Genomic DNA, 19,123 nt, shown 5'->3' on the forward strand with positions numbered 1-19,123 from the left:
ATGGCAACTTAGTTTACAAAGAGCTAATATTTAAAAAGGTAGTGATTAAAAATTTACCATTACTGGCCCGCTGCTTTATTGTTAGCATTTGTTCTCCAGACAGCTTTGCTTTCTTCATTGCTGAAGTAGCTCTGGGGCATCCTGATAAACTGTGAACAGTAAGGAGCCTGTTAATTTTGATAGGTCACTGAAAATAAATCTGTAATCCAATCCTGTAGTAAAAACAGTATCAGAGACAAAGTGTATCTTCACCACCTGGCACCAAATGAGTTTGCAGTCTGAAAAAAACCCAAGTACTTACCAGTAGTGATTTCATTTTATTCTTTCTTCCAAATTCTTTTTGTATAGACAACTAATATAAAAGTCAGATATATCTTGTAGAACTATAAACCTGGGAACAACGCTCCCATTTTCTAAAGACGCAATGCACTTATTACAAGATTTTTATTTTAAAAACAGTTACCTTGTAAATAGTCCCCTTTGAATTTACATGTCCCCACTCTGAACTTCCACCCTTTTTAATTGATACGTTCAAACATGGAACTGAATGCTGAGAGAAGGGTACATGAGCTACCTCTAACATCCAAATGACTAACTTCTATAAATTTAACTTTGTGAGTATCACCTACTGAGCTGGCTAAATTGCCCTTTTCTAAATTGTTTCTTAAAAAGCCACTAGCTATGTGTTGGCTTTTTGTTGAAGCCCAGGAAAAGTCCCTCCCACAGAAATGACCTTGCCTTGATGAGGGATATCTCTTATAATTCCTATTTGTTACGGTTATGGATGCAGACTCAGTTATCTCCTGTCTTCCATGTTGCCAAAATACTAAGCGTTTTAGTGACATTGCACAAAACAGTTTGATAGCAAATGCAGTCCTAGCTGGTTTTACTGTAAAAATAAAAATAATATCAGACAGTGCTCACTATTTCATAGGTAATTGTATACAACAAACTATCCCCTGTTTCAACATCACATCTTTCATGTAGTCACACTACCACAGTTAAGAGAAAATACATATTCAGTCTAAGGTAACAATGGAAAAACTATAGTCTTATTCTGAGCAAGCTTTAGCAGTGACGGGAATTTGGAAACTTAGTGAACAATTCCCTATTGCTTCAACATTGGAGGTTTCATAGCCTTGGAAAGAGAGTAACATCAAATACTTCCCATTGCATACACTCACATTTGTATTTCCCCTTCAGATACAAAGGGAAACTTTTTTTTTTTTACAATTTCTAAGTGTGCAAATCAATTTTAGAGCTAATACTCAAATAATCTCTGCAATGTGGAACAGGTTTCTGAGGAACGTTTTATCTTCAATTAAAAGCATTTATTTAAGTAAAGACCCAACTTCCTACTAAAGTCCTCTAATTTAAGCATAATGTTTAATTATTGAAAATGTTTCTCTGAAAAACCTGGACTACAATCATCAAGTGCAGCCATCCAAAAAAGGAAACTTTTCCCAGAAAAATATTAAAAAACAATAATCCTTTTCTTAGCAAATAAGTCTTCAGTATTTTAGACATGTCTATTACAGAGAAGATACACAACACAATACGAGTAGGATGAAGAAATAACATGATCTAGTAGCTTTTCACTGTAGCCTAGGTGGTAGGATGGCAGGTTACTGTTCCAAGTTCTGCTGCAGACTGTGTAACTGTACACAACTGTCTTCTTGAAGTATTAAAGGGAGCTTTGAGGAAGGTGAAGGAGGAGGATAGGATAAGCCTTTTCGGGAAAAAATAATTGGCACAGGGGAAATAATGAAAGAGAACAGCATATGCAAAGTTTCTCCATCATTTAATTGAATTCATTTTTTGTGTCCTTTCAATTATTTAATGAATTTTCTCATATTTTTTCCTCACTCTTTTCCAGGAGGTATATCATTGGGCATTACAACAATTGTGTTATTTTACTCTCATTTTGGTCTGCAGCCTTTTCTTGACTTGATAAATCTTGACTGATAACAACCTAGGGAAGCCCTCAAAATAAAATTATCCTTCAAACAGCCCCTAAGTACAGCATTCAAACCCTAAACAGATGAAGAAGAAACCTGTATGCTAGAACTGCATACCTGAAAATCCAGAGGAATAATGAAAAAAAGAAATGTATGTTCACAAGTATCAGAAATCTGCTGTGAGATTCAGTGTGCCTACATCCAAACTTTGGTGCCCTAACTCCAGTCTTATTCTCAGATCACGGTTATGTACACCTAGTTTTCAGGGCTGCTTAAACCTGTAGATACCTTCTCAGCTTCTCTGAAAGGTTACCCCTCTACTAGTATATTCCGTGTGCTCCAAATTCACATAGGCCACATTCTAGATGCCTAGTAGCAACGATCTCTTTCCCCATGTTATCTCCTTTGGAAAGATATCTCTTGCAAGGTCAAGCACTTCCGTGTCACCTCTAACTCTGCTGCAGTTCAGGCATACAGGCACCAGGTGTCCTCTGCCTAAACTGGAAACGGAGAGATCTGAGTCTTGTGCTCTATTCTTGCTGAGGGAACTGGTGGAGAGTTGTTCTGCCTGGATCTTCTACCTTCTTCTGGAGGCACTATGCATCCAGGAGAGTCATGAGATAGCAATATGGATCCTCTTTGCCCAGCTCTGTTCTGAAGTTACCTAAAAGCACTTTAAATAATATATAAAGTAAATTAGGACGTTAGTATAACCCTTCACTCTGCAAGGAAATTCTACCTCTTTCCTTCTATCTTCTGGATGACACTTACTTCTCCTAAAGGTAATCACTTGCTCTTTCTCTAAGTTGAAAACAGACAGGACATATGGGAAGGTGAGGAAAAGGGCTAAGTCAGCATTGCACAAGAAGTGGGCTGCTGTACAACGGCTGCATCTCACAGAGGTGTAAAGTTAACCAAAAAGCTTCAGTTGAGACCTCAGTGAGACATGAGTGGCTCTAGATCTCTAAAAGACTTGGGGTAGAAGGAGACAGAACATAAAAAAGAACAGGTATGATTTTGTCTCAAATATCTTGAGATTTTCTTTATCTTTCTGTGACCGGCAAACAAAAGAGTACTAGTGAAAACCATTTCAGTGCTTTAAGAGGTAAGAAAATTATGCTTTAAGCATCTGAAAAATAAAAAATGACCAAGAGAAACATGCTACCTAGTAGCTTTGGTAAGGACAATGCTTATTCTCACATCAAGTTCAAAGCATTTACAGTTAATGCCTCTGCCACAGTTTTTTCTGTTACAAATTAAATAGAATAAGTGTAATCCTGCTTTGGTTTATTTTTTATATTTTTAATAAACTTTACACTGACTTTTATACAAACGTTGAATTCTGCAGCTTGTTCATTCCTGCAAAGACCTAGTGAAATTAATGACAGTTATCTTACTTGATACTGCCATTATTCTCTTACACATGAGAAATCATGAAAAAGTAGATATAAACACAGTTAAGCATTCTTTTTATGACCAAAACTGAGTAAGTCTTTCTAACATCATTGCTGTGGTACGGATGTAGTAAGTACAGTATAAACATACTGAGCCGTCATTTATCTCTGTCAGATTGTGGGTGCCGCAGGGCTTGACGCTACAGCATTTCAGGTAGGGCTGTGAGAAGCACCCATACTCAACTCCTGCTGCTGCTGCCACCGAGACAGGGCATCAACCACCAGCTGGTCATCAGCACCTTGTCTCTGAGGCGCCATGTGTCTCGGCTTTCGCTGAATTTCTACTGTCAGGCTTAATCTCTAATTTGAGAAAGAAAAATATGGTCTGGCACATCATCCTTAAAAGTCAATCTCTGCCATAATTTACAAAATACTACGAAAAATTAATTAGACTTAGACTGAAGTGATCTAGGGTCAGAGCCTGCAAATCTCCTGTAGGGCATGCGCTAAAATTTGGGAACATCTCCATATTTGTTGGTTGGCTGGAGACTTCTGACATGATAACATTTATGTTGGAAATGTGCTTTTGTTGGGCATGGGTGCCAGATGCACAGGTGCACGGCTGGGACCTCCTCGTGCAGCTTCGCTTTGCAGGGCATGGCACTGTCCATGCAACGGACGTTTCTACACACTCTGTACCTATAGGACTGACAGCTAGAAGGGGTGACTGGGTTTTATGCCATGCAAGTTCGATCTGCACTAATCAGACATATTTGGACGTAAGGAAGAAGTTCTTCACTGAAAGGGTTATCACACACTGGAACAGGCTGCCCAGGGAGGTGGTGGAGTCACCATCCCTGGATGTGTTTAAGAGACGGGTGGATGAGGTACTGAGAGATATGGTTTAGTGGTGGACAGATACGGTTGGACTGGATGATCTCTAAGGTCTTTTCCAACCTAGTGATTCTATGATTCTATGATTCTTTTTACAGGAAGACTTTATAAATGGAGGCATGAACAGGTAAAGTAGTAGCAGCTCTATAAACTTTACAATATAAGCTACATCCATACATACAGCTACATTCTACAGTAAGTGCCCTGAAGAGTAGTGACTAATGGAAACAATCATCTCAAAGGTATGCAGAAAGAGTACATGCACAAATTAGGACAAAGTATCTGGTGATCACATCTGTTAGTCGAACACTATGTGAAGAATGAAATTTCTTTCTTGTTTAGGGCTGTGGTTACATTGCTGCAACCTATGCCTAGCTATACATTCAGTGGATTTAGAAAATAAAGTAAAATCAGTCCCAAAATAAAAGGAAATTACTGGGGAAAAAAGCTTGAAAGGGACATCTAGCTAGCGGTTAGTGCATATTTACCAAGAAATTTAGTGTAAAAACAAAGAAATGTGGGCTAAAATCCTGAACTGCTTCAAGAATGTAATTGCCCAATCTTCAGCGATGTAAACGGGAGAGGCCATCAGAGGGAAAGATCACTGATCAAGTGGAGCAATTGTCCGGGTAACTGATTTCAGTTATCTGGGTTCCAGCTGTGCTCTGTTAAATACATTTTTTGCCTCAGCAGACATATGCAGTCTGGTCCCTCTTGAAGCTGAAAGAATTGTATTTGGCCTGTCAAGTGAAGAAAACATTTTCCAAACAGAGAAACAGGGATGTGGGAAAGGAGGAGAGAAAGGTCAAATAAAATGCAACTTTTATGTTTGGTGTGTGAAGTTTACAAAGAAAGAAGAAACAGGATGTAAAGAAACCTGAGCCTCTGGCTGGAGCATCCAAAAAGCATTCTGAGGGCTAACTTCATAAACACTGCAAGATATTTATGGGTTCACCACCACAGTGATTTTTCATAAAGTTAAGAAAATGAAACACTTTTCCTGTTTATTAAAAATAAACACTGTCCATAGACTAGAGAAAGGAATACGTCACATTCAAGGGACCTCTTTTAACTAGAGAGAGATCCAAAACAAGCCCCAGATATAAATCCTTTTGAAATCCAGGGAAAAACAGATCACAGTGAAAACTACTGCTTTATTTTGTTAATGGATGAAGCCTTACTTTCCTGACTAAGCTTCTGAGTTGTTTGGTAATGTTTGAAGTCCAAGTTAAGAGATCAAACTCAGTGATCAAAGTGGTCCTTTCCTTGGTTTAATATTAAACCCATGAACCACTCATTTTTTCTATGTTGAAGGGTATCGGCTTTAGTGATTTCCTTATTCCCATGAGTATATCCTGCTATACACCTTAAAGGATGAAATACTCTCTGCGCAACTCCGGCAGAGATAAAAGGAACCCTCCCTGGCCCAGCACTCATTTTTATTTACATTCAAGGGTGACTGGCTTTTCCCCAGCTTCTTACTGAGCTGTGAAGTAAAGGGAGTCCAGGAGAGAGGTTCTCCAAACAAGCTGGTTTTGTTTGCAAGGAGATGCCTGTGATTCACAGAGGAATCTCTCCTCCTCCCTACCAGCCACCCAACGCCTGCTGCCTTTGTGCACTGTTGGAAAAATCATCTGTTCAGCTCAGTTTCATAATTCTTTACTGGAAAAGAATAAGTCTGATTTATGTGGCCCCTTTTAGAAGTTGCTCCCTGGCTAAAGTTTAGGTGGATATTTGTTTGTTTGGTTGGTTGGTTGGTTTGGTTTGGTTTTTTTTTCCTGTGAGTTTGAGTGCATTTATAACTCACCTGAACATTGGTGATGAAGAACTTTAACTTATATTTTCAATCAGGAGGGAAGTCTAAGTTAAAAAGAGTAAAAGCTTGATGTAGTATGGAAAGTGGCAGCTGAGGAAGGTAGCTGAGGTTTTATTCTGTTTAAGTAATTCTTTGCACTGGTTCCAGAACTAAGAAAAATTAAAACACTACCCTGTGGCCATAAAATAAACATAGCCATTATGATTAAAACAAAATATAAGCTTTTCAAAATAATTTTATTGATATCTGATCATTGTGTTAGAAAGACTTTCAGGGAAGAACTGCTTTCTTATTTTAGAGGGTTAAAGTAGCATTAAAATCTGGTCAGTCAAGCACCAAAGAGACAACTGTATAGGATGAATGGTCAGGATGAATGATACCCAGAAGACAAGAGGGTATTTGCTTTTTATTGGAGATTTAAAAGGTAAAATAGTGTTATATCTTAATTATGCCTATCCCTCATAACAAAAGAATAAAAAAAGAATCAGGTAAGAAAAACAAAAACAGAGATTATGCAGAACTGTAAAATGTCCAAGCTGAGAGAAAAGGCCTGGAGACCAGATTCAACTGGAAAGGAATACCCCGGGGGCATAAGTATACAACGTAAAAAGGATTAATGAATCTAGAAATGCTGGAACCGTAAGACCACTGCCAAAGTTGTCCTTCAGCTGGACACAGTAGTCCTCTGGCAAATTTACATCATATTTTGTTAATTAAAGTTGCTTAGTCAGCAAAGGGGCTCTGTGGGTGGGCTTCTCACATGTGCTAACGAGCTTTCACCTCTATCATCCCTGAACAGGGAAGAGGTTTGGCTCTTGCCCAGTGATGCAGTAACTGCTCAAAAATCTGTCATTTATTCTTTGGTGAGTGAGGAAGCACTGCAGCACGTTACACGATCTACAGGTGGGCCTAACATTACGTTATGGGGAAGGTGCACTTAAGGGAGAACCACTGAGTGCCCCAGGCGGGAGCTGGGGCTGGCTGCTGCAAAGTTTATCAGGCTCGCTCCTGTCCTGTGACTGCACACAACAGGAGAGATGGCCTGAGGCCCAGGGGATTTACTGGTCAGCCAAATGGACATGTGTTGTGAGGGAAGACAGGCTGAGACTTCCCTGTGTGTAAAGAGGTTAAGGTGTAGCTCAGCTGTGTACCTCTCATTAGTGCTCTCGGGCAGTTAAAATTTCAAGTGATCTATTTAGTGACCAAGACCAGCTTACTTAGGCACTTAAAATGAAGCACCGTTTCTCCAGGCATTTCTATAGACAGCAGAGAGAAAAAAGGCACTACAAGAGGAAAATTCATCCCACCTGAAATCTAAAAAGCCATCCAGTCACCTCTGCTTTTTTTATAGGCTACGCCTGGAATGAGGACAAACAGGCTTATAACCAGAGAGATTCTGCTAAGTGCCTGAAATCAAGGAGATGTCACACAGCAAGCACCTGTACAATTTACTGTCCGCTGTCATTTGTCAGGTCTGCTCAGGAAAATGATTTTTCTTGTTTGTATTCTGCAGTCTGCTTTTTCTAATATGAATTTCACATTATTTTCTCCTTGACTTTCCTATGGTAAGTAAACCTCTTAAGTCCTTTTAGATTAGCTCTCTGTTAGAAGCCTTCCAGTTTAATAGACTGCACATCTGATTAAAATGCTATTCCATCCTCTTTCCAGCTCGTAATGAAAAACCTGGCAGAACCACCCACAGTGAAAGGGCCTAACTCTTTCAACAACCAGGCTCTGCATTTAGTCAGTTCTGACTCTTGCAAGGTTTTAACTGATCTGACTGAAATCTTTCATGCTAGGTGTCAGGCCAGACTCATTTTTTTCAAGATATCATAGGAAAAAAATGTGCTTTTCTCAGGATATATTTGTAAAACATTGTGTTTTCCATATATCTTGTTTTTTCCATACTGAGAGGAAAACCAGGCCCCAATAATTCAGTGAATATCTCCAATTGTCCATGAACTGGACCAAGACTTGGCATTTCATGGGGTATTGCTCTGAGTTTAGAGATGCATTCTGCTGTCCTCATGAAAACAACTGTAGATTTGGCAGTTATAAGCTTCTGACAGACTGTCACTTGGACATGCCCTGTAGATGTGAGTTAGTTGTTGGCTGCCAGACCCTCCACGTACTTGGTGTGTGTGACACCTGAGAGCTCCTCCACTGCCATCAGCCCCGTTGGGGGCTGCAGGGCCTGGAGCAAAAGGCTGCTTGCTTGGTGACACCCCCTGTCCTGTCCTGCCAGCGCCCAGGGGAAGCTACCCGAGGGCCAGCTACCTCAAATACTGAGGACTGAGAAGTGCAGAAGTAAGAAGAAAGACCGAACAGGAGCCACGGGGACAGAGAAGGGAAGAAGGCCAGCACAGATGCAGTAGGAGAGGAGAGGTGTTGCACGAGGAAGAGCAAGGTGTTGAAAAGCAATTTAGAAAGAGCATTTTCCCTTGAACTTAGGGGTGCACACAGAATTCCCAAGTCAAAAAACCTGCAGGATTCATGGATTTTAGTTTTGTATTTCTTTTCTTTATGTATATTATTATTACATTAAATTGCCATGTTTCCTTGCCTCCTCGGAGATGTCAGCACATTTGTATGTCTCTCATCTTTCAGTAATGTCACCATGATGATGCTTATCAATTGCAATTACTGTTAAATGCAGTGAGTTTGGTTAGTTCTTCTATACTCTTAACACTGTATGACTTTCTCCTGAACATAGAGCTTGTAGGGAACAAAAAGAAGAGGTGGGAAACAGCAAAATATAAATCAATGTCAGGGAAGGGATGGGCAGATTAAAACCAAACAACCTAAACTACTTAAAGAAAACTACTGAGGAAAAAGTGAAACAATGAGATTTAAAAGTAAATTAATGTTGACTCAAATGTGGCACTCTTATTGTCAGCTTACTATAGCAACAAGTAAAATAAAGGACAAGAGTTGACTTGACCAAAGACCTGGACAGAACTTGATGCAATCAAATAATTTAATGAATTAAGCATATTAAAAGCTTCTTACACGTCTGGAGTTTTACAGTATTGAAGTTTCATAAACAGATGAATGGAAGAGCAAGAAAAAACTCTGCCTTTTCTTCTTTTTTTTTTTTAGCATTTTCAATGTTATCTTCAACATAGCATATGAACACCTTTCAAAAGTGCTTTTTAGCCTTTGGTTCCTTACAGATATAATTACTGGACACAATTTCCTCAAAAACACATTATTTTGGAAGTTGGGAGCATCCTGAGAATTCACCTGGTAGTTTGAATTCTTTGTGTTTTAAAGGATGCTCACTTTTTTTTTTCCCCCTGTTTTTACACAGGGTAGTTTATCATGACACAGCTCATTTTCGCACTGTGGTTCACACCACTGAATTAGTATGTACCTCCTGATACCTTTAATTTGCATTAGCCCACAGGGAGTGTTCCATCCTATATATATAAAAATAAAATCTCAGATCAGATATAACTTCCTATTATATTTTCAGTTGTTAAATAAAGCTTCTAAGTTTTTCTCTTTGCATTTATTTGCAAATATCATGAGACTTTTTTTCCTACATTTCAGCTTTATTTCAAATAAGCTTCCTATCCTGCCAAAAAGCCAACTCCTGCTAGGAACCGATTACCTCCATCTGAATTCTGAGCACTTTTATTTCTCCACAAACTGAAAGGAGTAGCTGGCATTTAGTATTTCAGACAACTTAGTGTAATATGAGTCCTGCTGTCTTATCTATAGGCCTCATACAGCACTGTGTGAACACAAAAGCTATTTCAGGTCTAAGACTCTGCAGGACTGATTTTGCTCAAATAACAGAGGTTGCAAACCTACGTACAAAACACAAAGATCAGAATACTCTGTGGCCTTCTCACACCCTTTGTAACCATATAGGTAATTTCAAAAAGACTCATTCACTGAACTAATGCTAAGTATTTTTATGTTTTAAAACGCTGAAGGTGAGAAATGCTGATAGGAAGAGAGGATGTAACTTCAGGCAAATGAAGAATGAAAGCTCTACAATAATTTAGGAGCAAATTTGCAGCCACTAGCACATGTCTGGAGATGCAAAGCAGCTGGATTATAGAGCTACTGCCCCTTTGACACTGCATTCGAACACCCACCCCAGGTAAACCCTGGAGTAAGATGCTGTTCTGTGGACACAGGGCCAAGCTACAACCCTGAGCACAAGGAGATTTGACCGTAGGTAGAACTTTCAAAAATTCACTTCAGGAGCTGAGGCAAATGACACAGATATTTTAGACAATATCTATTTCTAGTGAAGCATATTTAATGATAAAAAGGATCTGCACAGGAAAACTTCCATCTCCATCCTTCTTTCCTCACATTTGTCATCTCCTGAATGCTTTGGGTGTTTGGAAGCTCAGAGGTTCTCTGAGGATCTGTGTGAGTGTTGGTGCCTGTCTGCTTCTAACAAGCAGCTGCTGAGGGCAGCTCCTGTCTTGAGTTTTTATCTTTTCACCTTTTCCTAATCTGCCCGTTCCCAGGCTCAGCAATGTAGCTGTGCAGCTCTGAGCTGTGACCAACCTAGAATTTTTGTAGTAAACAACCCAGGCAGTTCTCCTTCACCTCAGGTCAAGCACGTGGGGCAATGGCTGAACCAACTGCGCTTCCCTTACCTTCCTGCAGGCTTTCCAACATTGACAAGGTCTTCCCATGCATAAAGTGGATAGCCCATAACTGTCCTGTAAACATTTCCCATAACCACCTCATCAGTTCTACATACATTCCTTCAGAAGGGAAAGGCACTGGATGATGTCCATGACTTACACCCTGCACATCTCGCCATTTTGCAAACCCAGTGGCACGTCCTTGCTGCTCAAACGCCCCTTATTCTGCAAACTTGCTTATGGATCTTGGAGACCTACTGTCCGCAGTGAGGATACAAGTACACTACAGAAATATTGCCCTTCTCCACATGCTGGATGAGGCTTTGAGCAACCTGGTCTAGTGGAAGGTGTCCCTGCCCATGGCAGGGGGGTTGGAACTAGATGATCTTTAAGGTCCCTTCCAACCCAAACCATTCTATGATTCTATGATTTTAGTCTCTATTTAACTTTAGCTTATAAATAGGGAAAATACTTACAATTTTATAATCTCTTGTATATTATGGCTCTAATAGCATAAGCTTTTGTGCTGTTTTTGGCTGGGATAGAGTTGATTTTCTTCACAGTAGGTGGTATGGAGCTGTGATTTGGATTTGTGCTGATAAGAGTGTTGATAACAAAGGGATGGTTTAGCTATTGCTAAACATTTTTTCCAAAGCCTCCTGTTTCACAGACTGACGTGCCATCAAGTGGGATGGGGGTGCACAAGAAGTTGGGAGGGGACACATCCGGGACAGCTGACCCCAACTGACCAAAGGGAGATCCCATACCATATGGTGTCATGCTTAGCAACAAAAGATGGGGGAAGAAGGAAGAAGGGGGGCCTTTCCCAGTGACGTTGTTTGTCTTCCCAAGTCACTGTTACACATGATGAAGCCCTGCTTTCCTGGAGATGGCTGAACACCTGCCTGCCGATGGGAAGTGGTGAATGAATTCCTTGTTTTGCTTTGCTTGCGTGTGTGGCTCCTACTTACTTATTAAACTACCTTTGTCTCAACCCAGGAGTTTTTTCTTTTTGCTTTTACCACTCATATTCCTGCTAGGAGGGAAGGAGTGAACGGCTGTGTGGGGCTGAGCTCTCTACTGGGGATAAACCACAACAGTTTTCCATAGTAAAGGGAATTTAAAAGCTACATTACTGTATTTGAAGTGGGTGAACACTGATTTAAATAAAAGTGGGCAGGAGATGGAAGGAAGAACATTGTTTTAGATCTGAAATTGCATTTCTGAATGTAATTTCCACTGAAGTCAGCACAAGCACATTTCCTCTTCTGTGCTAAAAAGCAGGGTTGCTAAATCCAAGTATATTCTCAGAAAGTCCCCGCTGATCACAGTATTAGAAATTATGCCATCCACAAAAATCTTCTTAAATCAAATATGAGGATGTAAGGGCCTGTTCAAGAACCGAACTGGAAAGCTGCAGTATAATAACCAATTTACATTTCATTATAACCTATTTCATTTACCTATCTACTGACTCCATGCTTACATGCCTTCCAATTCATTTTCATATTGCTGATAGGTCACCTAATTTCACACTGGCCTCTCTTGCTAACACAGGCTCCTTTCTGAAGTGTAGCACTCTTAATCCTATGCTTCAAGTCCCTTCTGATAATCCTCTGCTGCCATTCTTCCCTATGCAAAACTGCTTGACAAAATAAAACTATTCATATGAATTTCTGCAGACAGGCATGGTGAACGTTAAATAAACAGAAACCTTTGGCTGCTGTCTTTGTTCACAGGGTAGGATTCAAAACTTACTGAAATTTGTGACTTTTTCCACTGACTACTTATTCCTACTTCAGAAGCATGTATGTACAAATATGCATACATTTAAACTCTAGGCTACGTGATACCAGTTGGAGCAGGTTTTGAACTAAGTACAGATTTACCAGCATGTGTGGATCATCTCAAGGGTACATTGATTTCAGTGGAATTACACCATGTGTAGAAAGTGCAACAGCAGCTCTAAGAAATCTTTGCCTCAAAAAACTCAATGTATATATATTTTTAATTAATTCAACAGTTGCCATTATTTTCCCAAGCCAGTCTGCTGTTCCAGTTTCCAGAGTATTACAGCTGCTTTGATAATAGCACATTAACAGCTGCCTGCAAATGGCAGAATATAAAAAATAACACATTAAGGACAACTACAAATGCAACTAATATATATGCTTATAGAACTCTGCTGATAGAGGATATCTGTACTAGGAAGAAAAAACACTTATTAGGAGAGAAGCAAGCTGTACTGGTAAAAATGAAGATTTTTAACTGCTACTTCCCCAGAAGCTTTTACTGACTCCATTAATGGTCATAGCCTTGCTTTCTCCCCATGCATGCTGAACACAGCTATATCCACAAAAGACTGCACACAAGCCTGGTCTCAGTGTGTAGGTCTCATAGCATTTCTTCTCTTCAGAAGGTGGCATCTGAGTTTTACTGCCACAGAGGTACAGGATGAGACTACAGACTATTATAATGGATACACTAAAAATCAGGGGATACCTCATCCTTAGGTAAGGAAATTCATAGTCTGTAATTTAGGTCTGATTGACCTTCAGATTAGGACCCCAAGGTTTAAATGTCTGCATGGGAACTATGTGTCAAAGCTGCGACGGAACTCTGGGGCCCATTCATTTAACAAGGCTAGCACTCTTCCAGATCCCCTGCGACGCGTGTTCAGTCCTCAGCTGTCATAATCAAAGAATGGCAGTGTCTCACAAATCTTCAGTCACTTTTGCCAGCCCAGTATGACCATCTTGCATGTCCTATGAATGCTTCAAATGGCATAAAGTACCTCTTTGTAGGCAGGGGAATCCCACTTCCCGCTGACACATTCAGTGACACTTAGGTAAAAGTCTGACTAAAGGCAGGTGTCCACCGAGTGAAGGGAACAGTGGGTCCACTGACTCCATTTACTGGATGAGGAGTAAATGCATCTTGTTGACCTACAAGCAGATTCTGAAGGTAGGTGAATTGTTCTGAAGTTCAATCCTACATGCAGGGTTTGATTCAGTTTTCCATATGCAGGTATGGAATGACATTTGAGAAAAGATATCATAAGGCTGATAAATACAACACTGGACCTACCCCAGATGTGTGCCTTTCTGAGCAACAGCTGGAGACCACATAAATTATCCTAAGGCATCTAAAACGGCTCCAAGAGCTTTTCTTTCTGTGAGCAAATGAACTAAGCCCTTTCAACCGCAACTTAAGAATCCTACAAGAATTAATCATATTTTTAAAATAATATGGTTTGTTATTAGTATTGCCATAGCTTATGGAGGCTTCAAAAAACTTCTCACCACAACTCTAGAATATTGGTGCTTTGTTACATCAAGACAATGAAGTAAAATCAGTCATCTTCTAGTACTCTCCCCTAACAAAGGACCTTTTTGCCCAGAAACTGGTCTTACATAGTAAGATTTTTGCATGTTTCAGTTTCTACTTAACATAACGGCACTCGAGAAAACACATGGCTGCTATGTGTCTAAATGTCGTATTTAGGATTCTCCATTGAAAAAAAAAAAGTTTTAAATTTTATTCTATTTTTTTCATAAAAGCATTCTTATTAAAAAAAATTTCTAGGTACCATCCATTTGCCCCTTAATTTTGAAGAATGGTTAAATTTAATATCAGTACATTCTTTTTAGAAGTTAATTATTCTAGATGCAAGAAATTTTAATTTTTCTCCTGTAAAGTATATTTAAAATATCTATAAATAACCCTTTGAAAGCAATCTTTCAGTAATTACTCTAACATTGAAACCAAGTTAAAATAATTTCAAAATTTTAATGACATATCTATGAGTTAAATAAATGTTACACCATTATGAAGAAAGCTAAACTGAAATATGAACCCTAACATTGATATTTTACTGAAAGTCAGAAACTTAAATCCACATGTGGACATCTACAATGGTTGGGGCTTTTGCATCTGCTACTCCCTAAAGCCTATGGGAGGCGCAGGCTGTGTAATATGTTTGACCACTTTTGTAGCACCTCGGGGCATGGACCAGAATCCCTTCATGATACCATAGAAACACTGAGTAGAAAACCAGCTCTGAACCTAAACAGTAAATAAGAATCATGTATACAAAGTCTGGAGAGCCTGCAGTAAGGGTAAGGGTTTTCAGTTGAGCTATAAAGGGTTGTTGAAGAAGGAATCAAAGGAAATAGTTACAGAGAAGAGAAGGAGGAAGCACAATTTTCACCTCTGTATCTAGAACTGACTACAAAACAAGATTAGTTGGTTTGGTAAACTGAAAAGCACACAAGTTCAGCTGAGGTCTGCCAGAAAGGTGACAAATCAGACACATTGGCTTGACATGTTCAAAGTAACAGAGTTTTATATTAGTGATTATATAATAAGAAATTTGCTCTGGCATTACCGTCATGTTCCCTACCCGAAGCTCCAAGAAGCCTTGCTTCCTCATAAACTAGTATCTTAAAAGGCACCGAGACCAAGATTTATCCCTAATAGACTGGCCAGTTTCTCTTCCTTAATCTCTTAAATACTATGAAAAATGTCGTCACTGAAGTTCTCTTAGTTTTGCTAAGTTAATGAAAAATTTAGTATTGTACTTATGTTTTCAAATATTTGTATTCCATTAGTTTTAATTAATCTGCTGTATTCTATGTTTATTTTTTTAAGTGAAGATTTTTATTACCAAATGAGGAAATGTACTTTGTTTCTATGGAACTGGTTCCCTAAATTCTTTGGTTCCACGCTCTGATGTTTGGGAATTAACAATGTGTTCAGCATCTCTGAGAATCTGGGAGATTGACAGACGTATTATGAAGTCTGTCCTAAGGTAATTTGTCCAGAGTCATTCCATATAGTGGTAGCAGATTTATAGTTATTGCCATGAAAACTTTTTTCCCTAAAATCTTCTGTGTATTATAGTTTCAAATTCAGGTCTCTCTGCAAGGACTTACATCCAAAAATCGTGTGTCTTGATTTCCAGTTATCTACAAACATATGCAGAAGATTTTTTTTTCAAAGTAATAATGAAGTTCAAATGAACACAGAAATGACATGACAAAATCTGTATTTCAAATCCTGCTCATCTAATTTAAATAAAAAGCGTAAGTGAAAAATATAAGCCATGGTTACTCACCTACGATGAGTAAGGAAACTACCACTGACATGTCCTGAGCCATCACATCCTGGGGTTGGACATGACATTCCTTCTGTCTTCACTGACTTCCAAGAGAACTGTGAGCCATTTAGGTACCCATCCTTTTGCCTTTTGGCAGCTAAAGGACACCCTGACGCACTGCGATGGGATGCATATTTTCCAGTTATATGACCCTGACCATCACAACCAGGAACTGGACATCTGGATAGCAGATAGATGAGATAAACTTTATTGTCTTGCCATCATATACCTGGTAGCCTCTACAACAAAGTCAAAATAAACCCGACATGAAAAGAAAAGAACAATCATGCACTGTGGTCTTAAAAATAGTCAAGATACCCTGTAGTAGGTAAAATTGCAAGCAAAACTTTGTTAATATGAAAAGAAAATGTTCTTTGATAAACTCTAAGGAGGCTAGCCAGTAGAGGAATTCACAGCTGTTGATACTGTGCAATTGCAACAAAATGACAGAGATATATATTTGAATTGCAGGTGTTCATTAGAGTAAGTATCACACTGGAATTGAAATGTTGGCTACTGAGCTTCACTCAGAAGGGAAATTGCCCATAAAAACTCTATAAGCACAAAATCCTACTTAGTATAATCCTAGGTACATTTTATTTATGTGTATGGAATCTAAAGAAGTCTTGTCTGAAGTCATGAAAATGTTAGGTGTAAACAGTTAGGTATAAAGGGATCATTGCACCTCGTCAGAAATGCTGAGCACCTTTAACCACTCTCTGAATAGGAGAGATTATAACAAACTGTGCTACAGCCTAGAGAGATCAATGAAGACAGTTCCGTATTCATCCCATGTTTTCTTTACTTGGGAATCCCCCCATACATTTGCCCTGAATATTTCTAAAAAACAAATAAATAACTGGGGTTAGAAGGAAGAGGTTAGAATCTTCAAAGTGAATTTTTTAAAGAACATTATGCTTTTTCAGTATGCTGCCAAACAACACATGTCAAAACAAGGCTGGTTACTTCACTGTCCTACGCCAAAGTATTGCTGTAACTCCCCACAGAGGATCCAGGCCTGAATGGTCTGAGGAGTGACTAAACACGCCGAGTTCAGTGGCCGCAGGTATCAGAGCACCTTGCAAAAAGAAACCAAGACCTACGGGCAGGCATTTGTTCCTCTTGCAAACTGCATGAACAGCCAGATTTGTTGCAGCAATCTCGTACTAATACTCAATTCTCTATTCCCAAAACTACTTTATTTAGCATGTATGGTTTGCCTACAGTATGCAAACACATTTAAGGGGTTTGGGGAGTTAAGAGAGCTGGTAATTTTTTAATTTCATGTGAAAAACATATTTTAAACTGTTCCTACATTATAGAAGATTGAATATTGTATCCTTTGCTGAATAAATCAGCACAGATCCTTGCTTTGCAGTTCACTCACCAAAATCAGTGTGGGCATTAGCTCTGGGAAAACTGTCACACAGTAACATTTATGCCTTGACAAAAAGCTGAAGATATATATGACCTTATAAAACACATGAAGGCCCTTTGACAATATTTGTTCTCACCTAATTGGCTCTTGGTCTTCTTTGTCTTCCTTGCTTTGTGCTATCCTGATTCCACTTTTCTTTGCTCGCGGACAGCCTGAAAGACTGAGTGAAAGAAAACATTTTAAAATGCAATTTCTCATTCTTGGGTAGTTTTCAAGGGATATGCATTCTTTCTGAAAAACTGGCAGAATAGGTAATCCTGTCCAGTATCCAAAATCAAAGCTCCAGTGGTTTACGTGAGGAGAGCTGCATTATGCAACCAGGAGGGGGAATCTGCGCGTCGCTGTTGGGGATGCAGGACAGGACTGCAGACACTGAGCAGACCACACGCACAGCCAGTCCCCGAGGAGCCAGGAAAGCAGCTTTTAAACTCTGTGCCTAATAATCCATCCAGCTGACTCAGCAGCAGCAGCAGCGACAGCTTTAAAAGGAATAGGAGGCATTGTTTCAGGGCTGAGAGACATTACATCCATCCCCTGTATACCTGAGAGGGAAGGAAGAATAGGCTCAAAAGCAGGAGTCTTTGGCTCTCTTGGCAACACCAGAGATTCCTCTAGGGACCACATTAGAAACACTACCAAACCTTCTCAATCTTAATGTAAGAATCCTATAAAACTGTTGAATAAAAACACGGCAGAGCTCAGAGCTGTGCAATGCCTTCCTGAGAAAGAGTTTAAGTGCTCAGAACCCCCCCAGACAGAATGATTTGCTAGAGACAAAGTTATATGTTAGGCTAAGCAATGTTACATTTAAGTAGACACTGAGAATGTTGCTTTTAACCACACTAGATGGAAAAATATATATATCTTCTAAGATTTTATAAGCTCAGCTTTCCCTTTGCATATGAAGAATTCATTATAGAAACCATTTAGTAGACTTGATGACTTTAATAGATATTAAAAGACTTTTTTAAGTAGTTGCTATCCGAGGAGACAAATATGTCTATCAAAAAATCATGCTTTGTCCTCTATTTAATGTTGTTTCCATCCTAGCATATGAACATTAAAAAAGAAATCTGTAGAACACCACCTTCAAAAGTATTGAGATGAGAGACAAAGTCGTGTCACCAAAGAGAAATTTCCATAAAGAAAGAAACAAAATAGATTAAATTTTTTTTCCAGCATGACAAAAGGCACTTCAGTGTTGTTTAGTAGGTCCTGTCTTCAGGAAGAAAAGACAGAAAGAGTGGTAGCAAAACTTTCTTATTTTGTCTTGTCAAGACCAGCAAGGACTGGGAGGAACAAGCAGAGAAAACGGTGATGCAATCACAGACAGAATTCTGCGTTGGTAAATGAAAAATAGACAAAAATAGAATTTACATGCTGCAAAGTCATAAATAAGTCAATTAAAGAATGTTAGCACAAGCTATTGGACATAGCATATTACCTAGCAACTTGCAGTGAGATGGCACGGCTACACCTACAGTGGCAAACGGAAGGGACCCAGAACTGCTGGTTTGACCCGAGACCAGTAAGCTCACATCTGTACAGCTAAACTCTCCGTCTCTGTAAAGCAGGACACTACACCCATATTACTGAGCCTCAAGTCATATTTAAGAATTGCCTGGGAGAGTTTCAGTGGCCCAGGGTCAGTAACATGCTAGGGCACATGCTAACAATTTAACAGTGTAGGCATCTGCGTGCTGATGTGTGGACCCATGTTCTCATTCCATTTCATTTTATACTTCAAATGCATTTGACCATTTTCCTTTTTCAAGCAAGCTGCTCTGTTTTCCAACTTGCACAGTGCACACCGAAGTACCATAGTTCCCTGTTGTGCTGGGTTCAGTCAGGA

General features: G+C 39.3%; 1 protein-coding gene across 2 annotated transcripts in view; it reads right to left on the reverse strand.

The window, feature by feature from the left end:
• The window catches only part of LOC104514625 (myelin transcription factor 1-like protein), a 25,475-nt gene extending 9,616 nt beyond the window's left edge, over positions 1-15,859 (reverse strand). The window contains exons 1-2 of one of the 2 annotated variants that reach the window (XM_010158362.1): positions 15,792-15,859; positions 58-149 (exon numbers count right to left, since the gene is read on the reverse strand). In XM_010158362.1, coding sequence (XP_010156664.1) covers positions 58-149; positions 15,792-15,859 — 160 coding nt within the window. Of the gene's footprint in view, positions 1-57; positions 156-15,791 lie in introns of those variants that run through there. The other variant, XM_010158363.1, reaches the window with a different exon arrangement.
• Between the last annotated feature and the right edge of the window lie 3,264 nt (positions 15,860-19,123).

This window comes from Eurypyga helias, unplaced genomic scaffold (assembly GCF_000690775.1).
Source record: "Eurypyga helias isolate BGI_N326 unplaced genomic scaffold, ASM69077v1 scaffold12679, whole genome shotgun sequence".
NCBI lineage: Eukaryota > Metazoa > Chordata > Aves > Eurypygiformes > Eurypygidae > Eurypyga > Eurypyga helias.